The sequence below is a fragment of the Charadrius vociferus genome, unplaced genomic scaffold (genome assembly GCF_000708025.1).
Source record: "Charadrius vociferus isolate BGI_N301 unplaced genomic scaffold, ASM70802v2 scaffold855, whole genome shotgun sequence".
NCBI classification, from domain to species: Eukaryota; Metazoa; Chordata; class Aves; order Charadriiformes; family Charadriidae; genus Charadrius; species Charadrius vociferus.
Genome location: NW_009648573.1, coordinates 464,978 through 484,719, shown reverse-complemented (window position 1 = coordinate 484,719; position 19,742 = coordinate 464,978). Strand labels below are relative to the sequence as shown.

Below are 19,742 nucleotides of genomic sequence, written 5' to 3'. Positions count from 1 at the left end.
TCTGCCACACTACCCCACCACTCAGTTTGCTGACTGCGGTACTTTATAAGCTGAAAACTCAAAGGATGTACCGTAAATTAAGGCTGTCTCTGCTGAAACTGATGCAGAGAGATTCATTTCTTCAGAACTAATGAAACATCAAGAATGCCTTTTTCCACTAAATGGAAAACAAAAATCACTCTGCAGTGGTGACATCTCAATCCTTCTGACTGTGTGATTTAGTCTAGCCAGGATTTTGAATTCTGAATTCTGCAGTAGTACTTTTCTGTTAATATGGACTTATTACCCACTTGCCACTTAGTTTATCAGTCAGTGGTTAAATCCAGTTCTATCAGTGAAGTAAATGCCTACACATTATCACTCTGCAGCAGGCTGCCAACAGAGACAGTCTTGTCCTAGTCATTAACAAGCACAATGTATGCAGAACACCAGAGGGGAATTAAAACCACAAAAAATACCTCAGGGTGGTATTTTTAATATGAGAATTTAATTTGTAATTTCACAGATTAAGAATTTTGGCTGCATTAATCCTTTTATCAGCTCACAGCAGGTTATTTGCAGAAGCATAACCATAAGGCGATATTCATTGGCAGAAACACGTCTTTGCATAACGTTAAACATCAGGAGCAGTGAAACCTTTTGAAGGGGGGAGAATAAAGATGAAAAATCATTATATTTTAAAGCAAGGTTCTTCTAAATGCCTCCAGTAAAATTTTGAGTTACAGAAAGACTGTTTCTGTGTCTAGTAGATAATCATTATGAAGCATAAATCCAGATGCAAGAAAGGACAATCCCAGTATCAAATACTACAATCATTTCTATTTAGTATGACTTGGATATACTTGTAAACATATTTACAAAACAAAGAAGTCATATACTTTGGAGAGTTGGGAAAATGTTTACTGTGTAGTGAAATTACCAGTTTTTGTGATTGTAGCTCTCTGGGTTAATATTTTACATTGGGAAGGACTTGCTATTGATAGTTAATGAAATGTAGGTATAAATACATTGAGGCTTTATGCACAACAGATGTGTGTGTACACACAAAATCTACTGCCTCCTAATCAAGACACCACTGCAATTTTACAAATCTCTGTTGTATTCATCATGGAATATGTTTTGTCCAATTTACTCCTAGTGCTGGATTGCAAATTTGGTCATTTGGCACTAAAAACCAAGGAAAGAGTCTCAGGTGAGGAGGAAGAAAGAGAGAGGGAAAAAAATCAGTGAGATTATTTTCCATCAGAAAATATTATTTCTTTGGAATCACAGTATTTCACAAAAGTATGGTGACTCTGCCTACATTGAAAAAGCCAAAAAGAAGTTTTTCACTTTCTCTTCTTGCTTTGACTTTAGTACTATGAATTTATATTCTATCTAATATATTGCAGGATAACATTTTGATCTTGTGTTTTATTATTAAAATGTGTGCAAAAGGAGTTTCTGGGAGAAGGAAAATCTTTATTTTTGTTTTGTTTTGTTTTCAAGTCAAGGCGTAATTTCAATTGAGTTAGAAGTTCAAATTCCAGATGAGCTGTCTACCATCTAGCCACTTTCATTTTTTAAAAATACTATATTAAAAAGTTAAGAGTTATACAATTCTGCCAAAAAAATATTCTCTGGGAATACAGTATAGTTGATGAAGAGACACAGCCTTCATTCATTCGTTTCAGACGAATCTATAGATTAGCTGCTTTTAGTAAATATGTGTACTTGTTATTTTCTGTTGAAGAAAAAAAATCAGTCCTCCCCCTTTTCTGCTTTCATATTTGAGAGCTCGTGTTGATTTGTTTGCGTAGAATGTATGTTACCAAGGATAGCAGAATATCAAATGCAAGTTGAGATGTCAAAAATACGGTGGGAAGATCTTGAGCATAAAACAATAGCTGGGTCTTTTAAAAGCATAGAAATGAAACGGTAGCTCGAAAAACTTATATCTGTGCTAGTTGATAGTGTGAAAACAAAGAAAACTGTTCCAGCCCTGATCGGTTCCTCAAACAGACAGTCTATTAACATTTGCTCATGCAGTCACGCAGTGACAGCTCTCCAAGGATATTTTTATGTGGACATTTGTTCTTAGAAGGTATTAAAAATCAGTGACTTTTCCCCACCAGTTTGAGGCATCCTAAGTAAAAATGAGGTTTTGTATCATCAATGTTTGAGTCCTTATTCGTTTTCAGTTTTATTGCTGTGATTAATATAATCATGTCTACTAATAAATAGTTGCCTGGTGTCGTGTGGAACTCTTCAAGGTTTTTCTGGCTTATGCAGAAGGGTGTTGCTTTATGCAAAAGCTTTTTTGAGATGTTGGGATATTTTTAACAAGCCTAGTTGTCTTTAGTAGTTAATAAAATTAAGTAAAACAAAATACCTCATTTCTACTGGCATCAGGATTTTGAAGATGTAATACGTGATATCACATTATTGAAAAACCTTGCTGCATTTTTTCACATTCCCATTTAATTGTAAATGCTGTCAGAGATGAGATTTTAAAATGGAAAATATTAATTATATAGCAGTGTAAGGACAAGCAAAGATACACGCACCCTGGAAAAAGGATTTTGTTAGATGGATGCAACTGAGAATGTTTGCATCACACAGCTTCCATCGTCATGCATGCAGATGCTTTCCAGTGGGAATTTTTACAGTGCTTACTTGCATAAGTAGGTGGTATACGTAAAAGCTGTATATATTTACTCAGTGTTGTGTTTGCCATATATATTAACTAATTAAATTTAAATTACTCCTTTTGCAGAAAAAAATCAAAGTTTCTGAACTGCCACTCTTTTTTTTGCAGTGTCTTCTATTTTTACTGTACCGAATGTAAGATTACAGACAGAGACTGGAGAAAGCATGAGAGTCTTTGGAAAAAACAATAGTTATGGCAAAGGTGTATCAAACAGCAAACATTGAAGAATACCTATGTTCACAACTGATAATGCAGGTAAGATGATTATTGGAAGGGATATCTTTGAAAATACTCTTTACTTTAGTTCTCTTTAGAGAAACAAAATATAAAATTCTACTGCACATTTCTTACATTGCTTATGTTCAGGCAGATAATCTGTTTTCACAGTATAGATGGTCAATACGAGGAGTGCAAGTTCCTGGCCTTGTGGGGCAGGATCAGTGTCACTGACGGGTTGAAAATACTTCAGAAGTTGGTACCAGCAGATTGAACACTAGGTTGCCTTTAATTTGGACTGATATTTTTTTTCGCCTGGTAAGATATGGTGAGATGAAGTATCTGTTGCCAGTTCTGTTGTTAAACTTTGGGGCAAGAACAAATATGACTCATTTAGTGGGTTTGGTAACCTTCATAGCAGAAGGATGTTCGTGATGGAGACAGAGGTGCTGTCATGTCAATGGGTTTGGTCTGTACCACTGGATCTACGAGAACTGGTTTTGTTCTTGGATGGCTTTCATTCAATACCCCATCTTTTTAACCCTAGCTATTCAGCAGTGAAATAGTGTGTAATATGACTTCAGATATTCTAAGAGTAAAACAGAACCTGGGAAGGGCAGGTGAGTAGAGAGGCTACTTCCTAACTTAAAGTAAGGGAATGATGGTTGTTACATCATGGCATTAACTCTCTTCAGACTGTGTGCATCACCCCGGTGTTGGTTCAGTGGGATTTACCACTTGACAGACTCTTCCAGATCAGCAGTATCCTCTTACATAGCTGCTTTGCTTATTGTACCTCTCTATTTATAGTTTCATACTCACAGTGTTTCACAAAATACCCAAAGCGCAGATTAATTTCATTCGAAAACCCAGGCCTGCCTTTTATTTTTATAGTCACAGTTGGGTTTGCATGTTGAGGTCGTTATAGCAGCTTGTTATGGAAGTTCTAGGAGCTGAGATAAATGCATATGCTGCTTGTGTACCTATTTGAAGGTATAGGCTGATATAAATGTTGATATTCTCATGAAGTCAATATTTAGCTAAGTCTGCTTGTTACAGTATCAGATATAACTTTCTCTAATGAATTATATTCGGTTTTACTGTTTTATGTTTGTGTACAATATTTTTTTAACCCTGTAATGTTATGGAGGCTGTTTGCCTGACAGGCAGCAACTACTGGAAAACTGAAATGAATAGATTTTGGTCTTGACAGTCTGCCCCAATTTTTGCACATGCTCTTTGCCAGCAAACCATTTAAGATTTTCTAATGTCAGAAATGAGGCTGCCTCAGAGCAGTCTGTTTACATCTTTATTGACAAGCTAATCCCTACTTCTTCCTGGGGCTGTGTCCCCGCAGACATCTCTTCAACCTTGTCTGTTCTAACGTGACATATCATCCATCTAAAGTAAATTTAGAATGTGCCCATCTGTGCTAAAGACCTTTTATTTCTAAGCTTATGTGCAGAGTCTCATTTCTCACATACAGAATCTCCTTCCTGTTGCTTCCAAACAAATGTAATTTTTCTTTTATACAGTATGCAATAGGAAGTTTGTGTTTGCAAAAGTGCATGTAAAATAGCACAAAAGAGAGCTGTTTGATCATTCTTACTGAACATCTGTTTAAGCAGATGCAGATAATTTTTTTAAATTTTATATGTAAGAAGAAAGAGAGAGCCATGTGTACCTTTGACGTACGTCACTGTACAGTTGTGGCTACTCAACCGCAGCTTTAATACAGAATAGCACCTTTCATTGTGTAAGATCTGGAGGCACTTAACAAATGTTGTAACGTGTACATTATTGATTACACTTTTCTGTCATGGCTTGGGGCTTTGTTGTGTTAGGTGCTTACAGTGCAATAAAATATCAGTTCTTGGTTGTAGTATTTGACTTGTAATATAAGACGGACACAGAAGTCCTCTTACTTATACAATGTAGAGCGCTGAGGATTGATGAGATTAAACTAGAATAGCAGGGGAGGCAGAAGAAATATGGACGTGGAGCCTAGACCTGGGTGATGAATTTTTAGGATGGATGGAAACCTTAAAAAGGATGAGACCACCACGCAAGAGGAAAGAAGAGTCAATGTGGAGAGTGAAAAGAGTGAAAGAGAAAAAAGACTGCAGTTTTCATAATGTGAAAAGGAGGTCTGGTGAAGGCTTAATCTGAATAGCAGGTGACTGTGATTTTAAGCAGCAGAGTGGTGACTGGCAAGGAGGATGTTGAATGAGTAAAATAGATGAGTTAGGAGCTGAGTCAGTTATTCTAGCAGAGGACTAGAGTTGCATGTAAGCAGGGTAGTAGCATTAAGGGATATTTATTATGAGGTATTCAGTTAAAGTCTCCGTTCACAAGCAAAAAGGTGCATGAAAATCAAAAGAAAGATGACAGTAGCTCTCTAGGGCCATGAAATTAACAGGTAAGTGAGATGAATAGAGTTAGAGGGATGGAGGAAAGCAGAACGAGCTGTTAAATTGTCAACAAGAATGGTCGGATAACATCATAGGTAGTGGGGATAAAGGAAAATTAAAAGCTGCCAATATTGCAGGGAAATAGATCAGATTGTGAAAAAAAAACCAGAGGCAAACAAATACTTATAGCTTGTCTGCTGGACAGGGCAGGTACGTACATGTTTTACCCATCTTCTTGAATTGACTTTATGGATGTATAGAGGTGATAAGGGCTGGAATTTTGAAGTACTCCAATATCCATCAGGATGCTATGAAAGAGAAAAATTTGTAGATAGTTGCTCTCTAAATCCTCTGATGTGTGTGTGTTTCTATTTTTTATATAGTTTTAGACACTTATACATTATAAAGGAATTCATTTGAAGACACGTGGGGGGTGGGGGAATAATAAAAGAACCATCTTCAACCCCCTCCAGAACCTTGATGGTGTGGAAAAAAATTCTAGTCTTACGTCTTTTGTCTGGTCCTTCCTTCCAAGTGTTCCTAATTTCCTTTTTTCAGGGTAGAATAGGAAATAAAATTAAGAACACCAACAAAGAAGCTGTGCCAAATCTTGTTGTGAAATTATTGCCTCCTGTTTTCTCTCCACGCGCTTGCCAGAAGTTACTGCCCTAAGAGCGTACCCACTGCATTAAATCCACCTTTCTTTAGGGTTTGGAAAACAAAGAGACAGGGCAAGTGGCTGAGATGTGGGCAAACGTCATCATCATCATCTGCCAACTTTGGAAGCATCAATTTCTGGCAGATTGGTGAAGGAGAGGAGCTGAAGGCAGTAACTTTGTAAATGGCTCCATCATCATTTGTTAGAGCTCGTCTACTGCCCACAGAAATAGCTGCAATGAGCAATTGAAGAAACTGGTGCATCACTGAGAATTTCTACTGTCCTTAAAATATTGGAGTACTTCAGCTGCCTGTCTGCAGCATAGCTGCTTACAAATCCAAAAAACTCCCTGAAATAGCAGTAACCTAGGACATGTTTCTGAAAACCTGGATAATCCCTGTCAGATCTGGACTACTAATAAGGTCTTTGTGGACTACACTGTGTCATTGTCACGGGCTCCAAGACAGAGACAACATGTTATTTCAGTGGCCATGGGGAAAGAGCTGACATTTGAAGTTACCAAGGTCTTTTTGAGACTGCTCCCTACTGGAGAAAATTAACAAATATGTGGTAATAAGCTCTGTTTCACACAGAAGAATCTGTTAGCAGTGAATTAGACAGGGCGTTTGGGGGAGAAAGGAAAGCAATCTTTTGGCTATATCCAAGCATCTTTAAAGCTTTGTGATAAAGCAAAACGTTTTTATTTTGTGCCTGATGGTTTTCACTGATATCTTGTTTCTCCATGGGCAGGAAGCATCTCTGTGGAAGCATTACACACCTACACATACTGTTGAGATATATCGTATGTATTGCTTTCACCCATCTCTGCAGATACTTTATTGAGACATGAATGGACCATAAGAAACTCTAGAGCTGCTTTTTCCTTTGGCCAGTGGAATACATGGGTAGAGCTTGTTCTTCAGTGGAGAAGGATGAGTCAAATTGTAATTGAAAAGACAAGGCATTACCCGATACCAGATAGCACGCGGTGTTTTCTCGTGGTGATTTATAATCCCCAGTTCCCATTGGCGGATCAGAGACACGAGATGTGTTTCTGGCCTATTGTCTGCTTCCCAGAGCCGGCAGGGACAGCTTCATTCAGGATGGTAACACCATATGCTTTTAAAGCATTTAACCTGTATTACCATAATGAGATCCCCTGGCTTTCTAAATCTCTTTGACAATTCACTGGAGCAAAACAAAAAGTGGTCTTTATTTGTATGGCTTCACCACACGCACATGCATCCGAGCAATCCTGAATTTCAATCGCAGGATGCTGAATTCTTTCTTCTGTGTCCATTTAAGCCAGCAACTGCCACCAGCCCAGCCAGTCAAAGGGACGATGGCGTCATTGGGGTCAGCTCAGCTAAGTAAAACAGAATAAAGCTGGGGAGGTGACAGTTACCACTATAATAGCAAAAAGTGCTAGTTGCTGATTTGGTTGCTTCTGACCAGGGATGTTCAGCAGCACAAAATTGTTACGTAAAATTACCTTTTTCTCTTTGATAGCTAGAGAGGTGGCTGTTGTTGCATCCCCATCCAAATAGTTTCATTTTTCTTTGCCATCATCAGTTTTAGATTTACAAGTTGTGTAAGAGCGCCTCTTCAGCACTGATATGTGGGAACATAATTTTTGCCTGCTTTGCCCGTGTCGAGCCACAGGGAAGCTATAGTCCAGCAGTGTATGTGTCCAGCAGTCAGTATTGAAAAGACATTCTCATTCACTACTCCCCTGCATTTCCTCTGCCCTGGGTATCCCAGTGTTGCTGAATCACCGTGGAAAACCATATACTGTGCTTCTAAGTCTTCATCTCTTCAGCTTCAGGGGACAAAACCGTAGTAATTACAGAGGAGAAAGGTCTGCATAAAAGAGAAATTCTGGACTGAGTTACTGTATGTCAGCAAGAACTTGTCATTGTTGATTTAATCAAAAGCTGAAAGTAGCCAGTAGTGCTTTATAAGTGTGAGATCCTGAAATTCAGTGTAAACCCAGCTTGGGAGAGAAAAGCAGAATTATAAAAGCATGGCAGTTAAGAGTTTAACTTTTTTAATGCACTTCTGGTTTTTTAATAGATGGATTCAAATAGATGTGTACAAACAGTCATTGTGCTGCTGCAGTTGAAAAGATGGAGGCCTAAGCACTGAAGATGGGAGGTTTAAATTTCTCTTGCATCTTTTAGTGCCAGACAATGCCTATACATGAATGTTGAGGGTCAGTTTAATTATTTAACTAATACTGGATTTGCATAAATTGGCTTTCGTGAAAGGGCTAATAAGATGCAGTTGTGGTGGGCAGCTGAAAGCAATTTGGGTTTGAGTCCAGTAATGACAGTACTAAACAGAGTTGAAATTGTAACATCAATTTTGTAAAATGTTAAATTAATGTTAAGCTGTGAAAGATAACTGCAGAATCCAGGATATTTTTTCACTCTCTAGTACTTTTAGTGCCATTATTTTTGTATGTTAACAACATAATGGTTTTATGAGACTGTTCCAGCTGTGCTTTACTTAATATCAAAGAATAAGATCACCACACTGATAGAAGATGCCCTAAATGTAACACACAAGGGAAAAACTCCAGGCATTGGACTACATTCTCTTAATATCCAAGAATTTATTATCTTGCTCCTGAAGTCTAAAATGAGAGTATAGACTGAATTTTGCCCTCTATTCAGCCATAAAGAAAAGTCCACTGTATTCAGTAGACTCTGTGCAGAGGGTGAAATGGACTGAGCAAAGATGTGGCCAGTGCAAGGGTGTCTTCATATAAACCCCATCTCCCTTAAGCAACACGTGGTGACTGAGGGTACAGCAATCATCCTTACAGCTGTACATCAGGTCCCACAGTATGTCACAGGGACAGAATCATAAAATGGCTTGGGTTGGATGGGACCTTAAAGGTCATCTAGTTCCCACCCCCCTGGCATGGGGAGGAACACCTTCCAATAGACCAGGTTGCTCAAAGCCCCATCCAGCCTTGCTTTGAACACCTCCAGGGATGGAGCATCCACAAGTTGTCTGGGCAACCTGTTCCAGTGTCTCACCACCCTCAGAGTAAAGAATTTCTTCCTGATATCTAATCTGAGTCTCCCCTCTTCCAGTTTAAACCGTTACTCCTCATCCTATCACAACACTCCCTGATAAAGAGTCCCTCCCCAGCTTTCCTGTAGGCCCCCTTTAAGTACTGGAAGGCCGCTATAAGGTCTCCCCAGAGCCTTCTCTTCTCCAGGCTGAACAATGCCAACTCTCTCAGCCTGTCTTCATAAGAGAGGTGCTCCATCCCTCTGATCATTTTTGTGGCCCTCCTTTGGACTCACTCCAATGGGTCCATGTCCTTCTTATGTTGAAGGCCCCAGAGCTGGATGCAGTACTCCAGGTGGGGTCTCACAAGAGTGGAGTAGAGGGGCAGAATCACCTCCCTCGACCTGCTGGCCATACTTCTTTTGATGCAGCCTAGCATATGGTTGGCCTTCTGGGCTGTGAGCACACATTGCTAGCTCATGTTGAGCTTCTCATCTACCAACACCCCAAGTCCTTCTCCTCAGGACTGTTCTCAATCCATTCTCCGCCCAGCCTGTATTTGTGCATGGGATTGCCCCAACCCAGGTGCAGGACCTTGCACATGGCCTTGTTGAACTTCATAAGGTTCGTATGGGCCCACCTCTCAAGCCTGTCCAGGTCCCTCTGGATGGCATCCCTTCCCTTCAGCATGTTGACTGCTCCACACAGCTTGGTTGTGTTGGCAAACTTGCTGAGGGTGCACTCCATCCCACTGTCCATGTCGCTGACAAAGATGTTAAACAGCACTTGTCCCAGTACCATCCTGAGGAACACTACTCATTACTACTCACTGCTTGGACATGGAGCCGTTGATCACAACTCTGAGTGAGACCATTCAGCCAATTCCTTATGCACAGAGTGGTCCATCCATCAGATCCATGTCTCTCCAATTTAGAGACCAGGATGTTGTGTGGGACAGTGTCAAATGCTTTGCAGAAGACCAGGTAGATGATGTCAGCTGCTCTTGCCTTATCCACCAATGCTGTAACCCCATTGTAGAAGGCCACCAAATTTGTCAGACATTGTTTTCCCTTAATGAAGCCATGTTGGCTGTCACCAATCACCTCCTTATTTTCCATGTGCCTTAGCAGAGTTTCCAGGAGGATGTGCTCTATGATCTTGCCAGGCACAGAGGTGAGACTGACCAGCGTGTAGTTTCCTGGGTCTTCCTTTTTTCCCTTTTTTAAAAAATGGGGGTTATGTTTACCCTTTTTCAGTCAGTGGGAACTTCACCAGACTGCCATGATTTCTCACATGTGATGGATAGTGGTTTAGCAACGTCATCTGCCAATGCCCCCAGGACTCGCGGATGAATCTCATCAGGTCCCATGGACTTGTGCACCTTCAGGTTCCTTAGATGGTTTTGAACCTGATCTTCTACAGTGGGTAGTTCCTCATTGTCCCAGTCCCTGCCTTTGCCTTCTGTGACTTGGGCAGTCTGGCTAGAGCCCTTGCCGGTGAAGACTGAGACAAAAAAGTCATTGAGTACCGCAGCCTTCTCCATATCCTGGGTAACCAGGTCTCCTGTTACCTTCCGAAGAGGGCCCACATTTTTCCTAGTCTTCCTTTTATCACTGTTGTACCTGTAGAAGAGACTTTTCTTATTGCCCTTGATGTCCCTGGACAGATTTAATTGTATCTGGGCTTCAGCTTTCCTGACCTGATCCTTGGCTGCTTGGACAATTTTTCTGTGTTCCTCCCAGACTACCTGTCTTTGTGTTTGAATTTGTCCAAGAGCTCCTTGTTCATCCATGCAGGCTTCCTGGGGTTTTTTTGCCTGACTTCTTCTTTGTTGGGATGCATTGCTCCTGAGCTTGGAAGAGGTGATCCTTGAATATTAGCCAGCTTTCTTGGGCCCTTCTTCCCTCCAGGTCTTTATTCCATGGTACTCTGCCAAGCAGATCCCTGAAGAGGCCAAAGTCTGCTCTCCTGATGTCCAGGGTGGTGAGCTTGCTGTGCACCCTCCTCACTGCCCTAAGGATCTTGGACTCCACAATTTCATGGTCACTACAGCCAAGGCTGCCCTTGATCTTTGCACCAGCCCCTCCTTGTTGATGAGAACAAGGTCCAGTATAGCACCTCTCCTCCCTGGCTCCTTCTCCACTTGGAGAAGGAAGTTATCACCAACTCATTTCAGGAACCTCCTGGATTGTTTATGCCCTGCTGTGTTTTCCCTCCAACAGATCTTGATGTCCCCCATGAGGAAAAGAGGGGAGGCAGGACAGAGAGAGGAGGACTTCACATTTATTATTACCTACTGTGCTTGGGACGACAAGTATTTCAAACCTCCATGGCTAGGAGAGATTTATGTCTTCCTTGAAATTACATACTCCATGTTATTCTGTGTGAAATTAGTGGCTACATACTTACTGGCATGATTTTTGTTTAAGTTGCAATGTTTCATGGCCAAATCAGCTGCAGAGCTGGCAGAAGAGAAAGGAAGCACTACTACTGTCATGGATGAACTTTTATCAAGGGGCAATATCATATTTTCTTGTACCTTTGCATAGTGTGGAGCCTATTTTCTGTTCATTTCTAATGCACGATAACTTGCCTTCAGCACTGTGAAGATTCATTTTCAAATAATTTTTAGTGTAGTGGTTTTTAATTTAGCGGTCGCTTATACTGTAGGAAAGATATTAGTGATATTTGCATGAATGCGTGTGCTCAGTTGCAAATCTGTTTCTTTCCAGTTTGTTTGTTCTTAAATTTAGGATCCGGAAGGTGGAATCCTCTGTGCCATGAGTGTAGAGTATTGTATTATTAATATTAGGACAGCAAGTGATTCCCACTAGACAGTCTTTGTGGTCCATTGATGCTTTAAGAAGTGTCTCGGCATGAAAGGCCATTTGAGTTGCAGTGGGCCGATAGTCTGGGATGACATTTGAATGCGGAGAGGACAATGTATAAATGACAATGACTGGGAGGGAGGCAAAAGCGGGTCTAAACTCTCCCTATTCTCCCATGGACAGTCACCTCTTCTTTAGGATTATTTCCTCACGTGACTCCTCAGTTAGGCTTTGTCTAAGAGGAAAAGTGGAACCACTGAAGGGGAGAAACTGAGGTCTGCAGACAAAGCAGAGGCTTCCAGTGCTGACACACGGCTCGTAACCCAGAGAGACAGCAAAGCTAATGAGAGGCATCGCCTCTCAGGCATCATTTGCAGCATTCAGAATTAACAGAACATTTTACTTTCAGCCAAATCGTAAACAAAAAATGAATTTTAGTAATGCCATATACCAGGATTGTTTCCGTGGAGATTCAGCTTTGTGCTGCTATTTTGAGCCTGTAGTTTACATTGCCTGATTCTCTACGAAACAAAGAAACTAAACCAACCACTGCAAAATTGGCTCTGAAGGCAACAGCCATTGAAGTGACTGTTCACTGAATGCTCCTAGTTGTGGGGAGACTCTTGCCTAAAAATACAGCAATAGTTTACAACCCAGTTAATAAAAATACATTAATTTATTCTGTCCTATAAGCTGGGGTGAGGGTGGATAGGCTTCCCACATGCTCTTATTGTTAAATTGCTATGAAAAGTCTGAGGAGGAAAGCCAAAAAAAAGCAGAAAAAAGGCTAAATGCTCCAATAAAAGTATATAATATAGAAGAATAATATTGAAACAGTATCTTCAGATATTTTAAGTAGCGGAAACAGAATTGGGTATTTCCATAATTTTGTGGTCTTTTCATAAATTATTAATGCTGTTTTGGATCATATATGTATTTTGAATTAGTAATTATGGGTGATCATTTTCTGCCATTAGTACCTAGCTATTAATTCTGTACAGCCATTTCTGTAACCATCTTTTGATGTTCATGTAAGGACTGATTGTGCATTATATTTTCTGGCATGTATATCGTAACAATATGGTCACAGCGTGGTATAAGCCTTTTTATTTAAGTTTTCTTCCTGAATTTTTCATTGTACAATTTCTTTTAATACCTTTTTTTTCAGTATGTGCATTGCGTGTGTATTGAAATCTAGTTAGCTTTCAGTCCATCTGCTAAGTTTAAGAACAAAACTAGTTATCTGAAAGCAAAGAAAATCTACGCAATTAAATCTGTCCTTGTGTGCTTGAAAGATTTAGCAGTAAGTAATCTGTCACATCATAAAACGAACAAAATCAAAACAACTGAGTCATTATCATGACTCTGCTTGGTTTCAGCCCACAAAGTCACATCTAGACTATGTAGATACTGTATTTGTTGTTTTATGTATCTGTGTGCAGACACTTGTAAATACAGAGGTGTAAATGTTGCCAGCATTTAAATTAGGTTAAAAATGCTATTTATGGCTTGCATCAACAACAAAAAAATATTCATAATCATCCCTAGGTGAAGACACTCATTTAACGAGCTTACAGCTCCTAATTAATTCTGTAAAGAACACCATTTGGCAGAGCAGAATTATGAGGTTTGCATATTGATGGTGGCAGGGAAAATATATCTGTTTTCTATTTATATGGTAAAAATAACTTGTGTTCTTCAGAAAATGGCACATCTCGGAGGTATTGCTCTCAAAATGATCTCAAGGTGGAAAAAAATCAGTAATTACAGCACCAGACATTCCGTTCTGTCCTAATTTTCCCACCAGTTTTTCAATGTTTCAGCTGCCTCAGAGACTTAAAGTGCTCTCATTAGGTAGCTGCAGAGGCTGCCTGCTTGCCTACTCCATCGCTCTCTCGCTAGCTTTCTCCCTCGCTCCCCCTCTCTCGCTCTCCCTTTTTTTTTCCCCCCCTCCTGCCTTGGGAGTGACTGTGAAGATCATTTGCTGGCATGATTGGCAGGTTAGAGGATTCGATCAGATGAGTTCCTCTTAGTGCAGGTCAAAAAGGCTAGTTAGCAGGAGCTGTCGAAAAATGCCAGCAGCATTCGAAATGGGAAATGTCATGACTTCGAGGCAGGGGGTGCCACCTGGAACAGAAAGCCCCCAGCTCATTAGCAAGTTACAGGATGCAAGCTTAACTGGAGGGAGCAGAGGAGGAAAGATAATACCCAATAGGGAAAATTATTGTGAAGTGGAATTGATTTCATGTATAATTTGTTTATCACTAGAGGGGACAAATGCTGTCCTCCTGACATGTGCGGAGGAGCGTGGACTATGAATGAAGCAACTTAGCATAATCTCCAGGTTGAGCTCTGGATTTAAAGAATGCCAACTCCTTTCTTCCCAGCTGTGGAAATGATCAGGTCATGTTGTATTAATTAAACCTGACATACTCTCAAATGGTTTATCTGGGCAATTTTAGTGATTTAACAGAATGTGGTAGATATGAGCTGCATTCCTTATTAACATGGGGCAGTGTTTTGTTTTCTGGATGCAGTGGAGTTGGGGTTTTTTTGCAAGCTGCTGTTGTAAAAAGACATGTTTCTGTTGCAAGTTGAATTGTAACAGAGCTCATTTTTAATGCTTAGTCAGACTGCATAAAATCAGAATGCAATTCCAGTTGCATGATATGTTCATTGCCAGGAAAGACTACTACTTAGAAAGTATGGATTTAAAAATAAATAAAGCGTTTAGGTTGAGTGTATAAAATTTAATCTGAAATTAAGACTACAGTGTCTGCTGCCTGTCATGGACTTAAAGAATGCTTATATAAAATATCAGCATTATGAAATGCTTATTCTTCTCCGAGGCATTCTGTAGTGGTAAAATTGCAGGCAAACTCTTCAACCCAGGCAGCTTAGCTAGCCCCTGGCTGTTAATGTTGCTAACCATTCATTTGCTTCACTGGTCTGTATTTTCATATAAAAGGCATATTGCATATCAGTAGAAATGAACTGCGCAGATTCCCACCCCCCCAGTAGTTTTTTTCAGAAATGTTAAGAAAATAAGATGGGATCATTGTACCTTCCGGAGTCTTTTATCGTGGTATCCTTGTGAGGCTTTGAGTCTAGCTCTGCTCCTCCGAAGACAATGGGAGAATGCCATAAATTTCAATGGGAATAGGGCTGGCTCCCTTATCAAAACTAACGTAGACACAACAATACCATCTCAGGCTGAGTAAATGAGATTTAAAGGCTGCAAGCTGTTCCTGAAGAACTATTTCGCAAACTCTATCTCTTCTTGTTAAGGAATTTTGCCTTTTGTATATTAAACGTGTACTTCTGAGAAGTTTGCAGTTCATTCTTAAGCAGTCTCTTGGTTGTACTCTGAGGAATGTTTGCTTGGTGTTCAGATCTTTGATGATTTTTTTCAGCTTTCATTTTCTTCCATCCATCAAAGTTTTGAAGTTGGTAATGGAGTAGCCAGGGTTTGCTTTATTGAGTAACCACAGGCTGTTGAATTTCCCTTTCTCCACCTAACGTGAATCAGAATCAGATTTTTTAAAAGGACTTTCTTAATCAAAATATTTGTACAGAGACTAACAGATGAGTGTTTTCTGTTTCGTATTTCATATGAAAAGCTCAGCATTAGAAGTCTGCTAGTTTGCCAAAAAGAAGAGTTACTGAAGCACTGTAAACACAGGCTTTCTTTACCCTTCAGATAACTTTTTAGTGCAAAGTTCTTTCAGATAGGCACTGTGAATATTGGCTGCCATAGTCTGCGCTAATGAATGCACAGGCTCAGTCCTTTGCAAAGTTCAATAAAGAGAGCAGAATATCAGAATAAAAATATCCTGTATGCAGATGCCATGGGAGAACTTTTCCCACCTTGGGTATCTCTGCAGGTGCCCAAGTACTATTTAAGTAAAAAATTGGAAATTAGTTTGAAAAGTTCAGAAGGTGTTCACTACTTTATGTCTGCTCTGATGCTTTGTTTGGGGAAGTGATATACATTTCAATTATTTGAATGGAGTTTGAAAATTAGACTTCTACTGGGAAAAGAGGGCAAGCTCTCTGGGAAATCTCCAAATCCATTAACTCAGTGGAGTAAAGACAAGGATGAATAAGCACTGCACAGACCTGCTAGACTTTAACCCTGAGATATATTTGAGGGGTCTATGGTGGCTATCATAGAATCATAGAATCGTAGAATCATAGAATGGTTTAGGTTGGAAAGGACCTTGATGATCATCGAGTTCCAACCTCCCTGCCATGGGCAGGGACACCTTCCACTCAACCAGGTTGCCCAAGGCCACGTCCAGCCTAGCCTTGAACAATCATGTCTATCTTGCATCTGGCAAGCTGCTGCTTGGATACCAGCAGAAGGATGTTTTGGCTACAAAGTCAGGCAAGTGCAGGTAAGTCTTTTCTAGGACTGTGTGTGACACAGGTTAGTGACCTGTGTGTGTCCTAGGTTCATGACCAAAGAAGTTACCACTCTGAATTAGAAGAAAATAATTAAACAACTAATATTTTTGACATATCTACATTTTATGGTAAGTAAAACAAGTGTAGCCTGAAACAGAAGAAGGAATTTAACCATTACTCAATATTTCTTTTTTTAACCAGACAACTTCTGGTTTTTCAAAATTGATTCAGTGTTTTCTTAGCTTCTAGGCTAAGAAATAATCCAAATGAAGACTAGTAGCCAGGAAGGAATTAGAAAAGGCCTTACTGTCCCTCAAACTTAGTATTCCTGCAGTTGCTTGTCATTCATACAAATGCTGACTTTTCTGTCATAAATGAATCTTGTTTTGTTCCTTGACTCTCTAGGGAAGATCAGGCAAGAGCAGTGATGGGAGAATCACATATTCGTCATCTGATTTGTACATCTTTTCTCCCCCAAATTTCTGAGAAATCACTGGAACTTGCTAGTGTGCATTCTGCCAAGTTACCCATCTTGACTCGTTTTATCATTACTTATGTGTAAAAACACTTGCTGTATGAACTGCCTTTGTCTCTCTTTGAGGGAGGTGGATGTGTAGAGAGTGTTGGAAAAATCCAGTGAGGCCTGAGGTCATCTAAACAGCTCTATGTAACATGAGCAGCTGTTGATGAAACGTGGTTCAATCAGTAACATTTCAACTTTTATGTATTATATTTCAAATTAAATAGGGCAGTATAAAACAATCCACAAGTTGAACCTAGGATTGGGTTGTCATTTTTTTAGTGGGTCTGTAGTCTTTGACTTTGATATCACTCACTTTTTAATCTTCTTTTCCATCTGCGTTGTTAACCATGAGTTGCAGTAAACTGAAATCTCTCTCTCAAAATCCTTTTCTAAGACTTTGCCTCACCACTTTTTTCTTTCTTTTTTTTCCTTTAAACAAAATCCTACCCCTAGATTCAATATCCCACAAGCTATTTACATATATTACTAAATCTTTAAGGAGATATGTTTAGATAGAGTGAGGCACATTGAAGATTTCTTGACCTGACCCTGTCAAACTCCTTGACCAGGAGTTTTATGCATAAGTCTTGATTTTGATTTTCTTAGCAGATGGAGCATTGCATTTGGATCATTAACTCTTGCCATATTTCCTCAGAGAACTTAAACACTGAGACTTTCTGAATTTTCAATTCCTGGACTTGCTCTGTTGTGTAGGCTGTACTCGTCACTTCCCAAAATGACCTCCAGATTTTTCTGAAAACTACTGTACCAGCTTGTGTGATACCAAAAGTAGGACTTTTGAATAAGCATAAGTATTGCTTATGTCACCAGACAGCAGGACATAGTCATCTCTCCTTCTGCCGGACTCCTAAATGCAGGGCAGAGAAACTGCAACACACCTGGGGAATTAGAAAGATGTTTGAAATGTGCCTCAGTGGAGCGGAGTGATTCTGTGAGTTACTGTTGAAGGCAGAGAGTAAATGCAGCTCAGTCTGAATGCATGGGTCCTTACAGAAGCATAAGTAGAAGAACATCTCCAGCTGCAGGACTGGAGGAAGCAATGCTGCTTGAGAGCAGTTAGAACACTGTGAGAAGAAATGGAGGAGTTCCACCAGGTGGAATCTGCAAAGCTTCTTACCTATGTGGTGTTCCTCCCCTATTTTATAGGAATGAAAACAAGCATAGTTTCTTGCTAACATTGTGGAAGCGTCAAAATTTTCAGCTTTTGTCTACTGAGAGAAGCTTTTACTGAGTTTCTGTTAAGCCACTGTGTGTTGTCAGCACAATAATGCACCGAAGTTAAACAAACAAGCCTCTCCAAATCTCCTCCCCTAAGAAAACAAAAATCCCAGACCATAATGATAAAATAGTTGATCATCCTGATTTGAATACCAAATTCAATTATTCTCCATTAAGATTTCCAGCAACAGCTTGTCAGCTTGGCTCTTACTATGTTTTTGCCTGCCATTACTAACCACATCGATCCACAAATTTGGTATAATCTCCAAATAAAGGGAGGGAAAAAGGATTTTGGAAACATTCTACCCAGCTAACTTTTTAACATTAAGATTCATTCTTCAAAAGGTGGTTGTACTCTAGTGTTTGAAGAAAAAAAAAAAAAAGCAAAGTCTTTTTATTCTAAAATATTCTACAATCTTAAAGCAAATGTAGTGTAAGGGTATGTGCTAAAGGTAGGTGGATGAAACTTGAAAGTGAAACAAGAATCATTAATATGTAAACGTAACTAAAATGAGTTCATAGAATCATAGAATGGTTAGAGATGGAAGGGACCTTAAAGATCATCTAGTTCCGACCCCCCTGCCGTGGGCAGGGACACCTTCCAATAGACCAGGGTGCTCAAAGCCCCATCCAACCTGGCATTGAACACTTCCAGGGATGGGACACCCACAAGTTGTCTGGGCAACCTGTTCCAGTGTCTCGCCACCCTCAGAGTAAAGAATTTCTTCCTGATATCCAATCTGAATCTCCCCTCTTCCAGTTTAAAACCATTACTCCTCATCCTATCACAACAGTTCCTGATAAAGAGTCCCTCCCCAGCTTTCCTGTAGGCCCCCTTTAAGTACTGGAAGGCCGCTATAAGGTCTCCCCAGAGCCTTCTCTTCTCCAGGCTGAACAATGCCAACTCTCTCAGCCTGTCTTCATAAGAGAGGAGATCCATCCCTCTGATCATCTCTGTGGCCCTCCTTTGGACCCACTCCAACAGGTCCGTGTCTTTCCTGTGCTGAGGGCTCTGGAGCTGGATGCAGTACTCTGGGTGGGTTCTCACAAGGGTGGAGCAGAGGGGCAGAGTCACCTCCCTCGACCTGCTGGCCACATTTCTTTTGATGCAGCCTAGGATACAGTTCGCCTTCTGGGCTGTGAGCACATGTTGCTGACTCATGTTGAGCTTCTCATCCACCAACACCCCCAAGTCCTCCTCAGGGCTGTTCTCAATCCGTTCTCCGCCCAGCCTGTATTTGTGCACAGGATTGCCCTGACCCACATGTGTGGATTCTTTGCAGAAGCTGGTGATTTCTTTGCTCTTGGTGCACATCCAAGTAGAAAGGAGATTGGAATGTGAAGAGATTTAGCTTTGTCATCACTTGCTTTTGTATATGGACCACGCACATATATGATGGATAGGTATCCTAAGTCCCAAACTTTCTGAAAGGCAACAGAATTCCAACAGATGCAAAGACAGTAAGTAAATGGAGAGTGCTGTCAGCCCTTCATTCATTTAACCTAAGCCAGAAAACAGATAAGGGTAGACATGAGGTCACATTTTGCCTTTTAAGGTAAATAATCCGTGTCAGCTTCCCAAGGCTTTCCATCTCAACAGTGATAAATGCGGTCTGTATATAGGGCTGGATCCATCATGCTTTATTCCTGTGAGAACCCCCACTGCGTGCGGTGGGACTCAGTCTGTGCATGTGTTGTGGGGAGGGAGGATGAACAGTGTGTAAAGTGCATTACATCTGCATTACTTTTG

At 40.3% G+C, this 19,742-nt stretch overlaps 1 protein-coding gene across 2 annotated transcripts in view; it reads left to right on the top strand.

The window, feature by feature from the left end:
- Positions 1-19,742, top strand: part of CDK14 (cyclin-dependent kinase 14) — a 258,218-nt gene that overhangs the window by 192,436 nt on the left and 46,040 nt on the right. The window contains exon 13 of one of the 2 annotated variants that reach the window (XM_009886196.1): positions 2,798-2,944. In XM_009886196.1, coding sequence (XP_009884498.1) covers positions 2,798-2,913 — 116 coding nt within the window. In that variant the 3' untranslated portion in view covers positions 2,914-2,944. Of the gene's footprint in view, positions 1-2,797; positions 2,945-19,742 lie in introns of those variants that run through there. The other variant, XM_009886197.1, reaches the window with a different exon arrangement.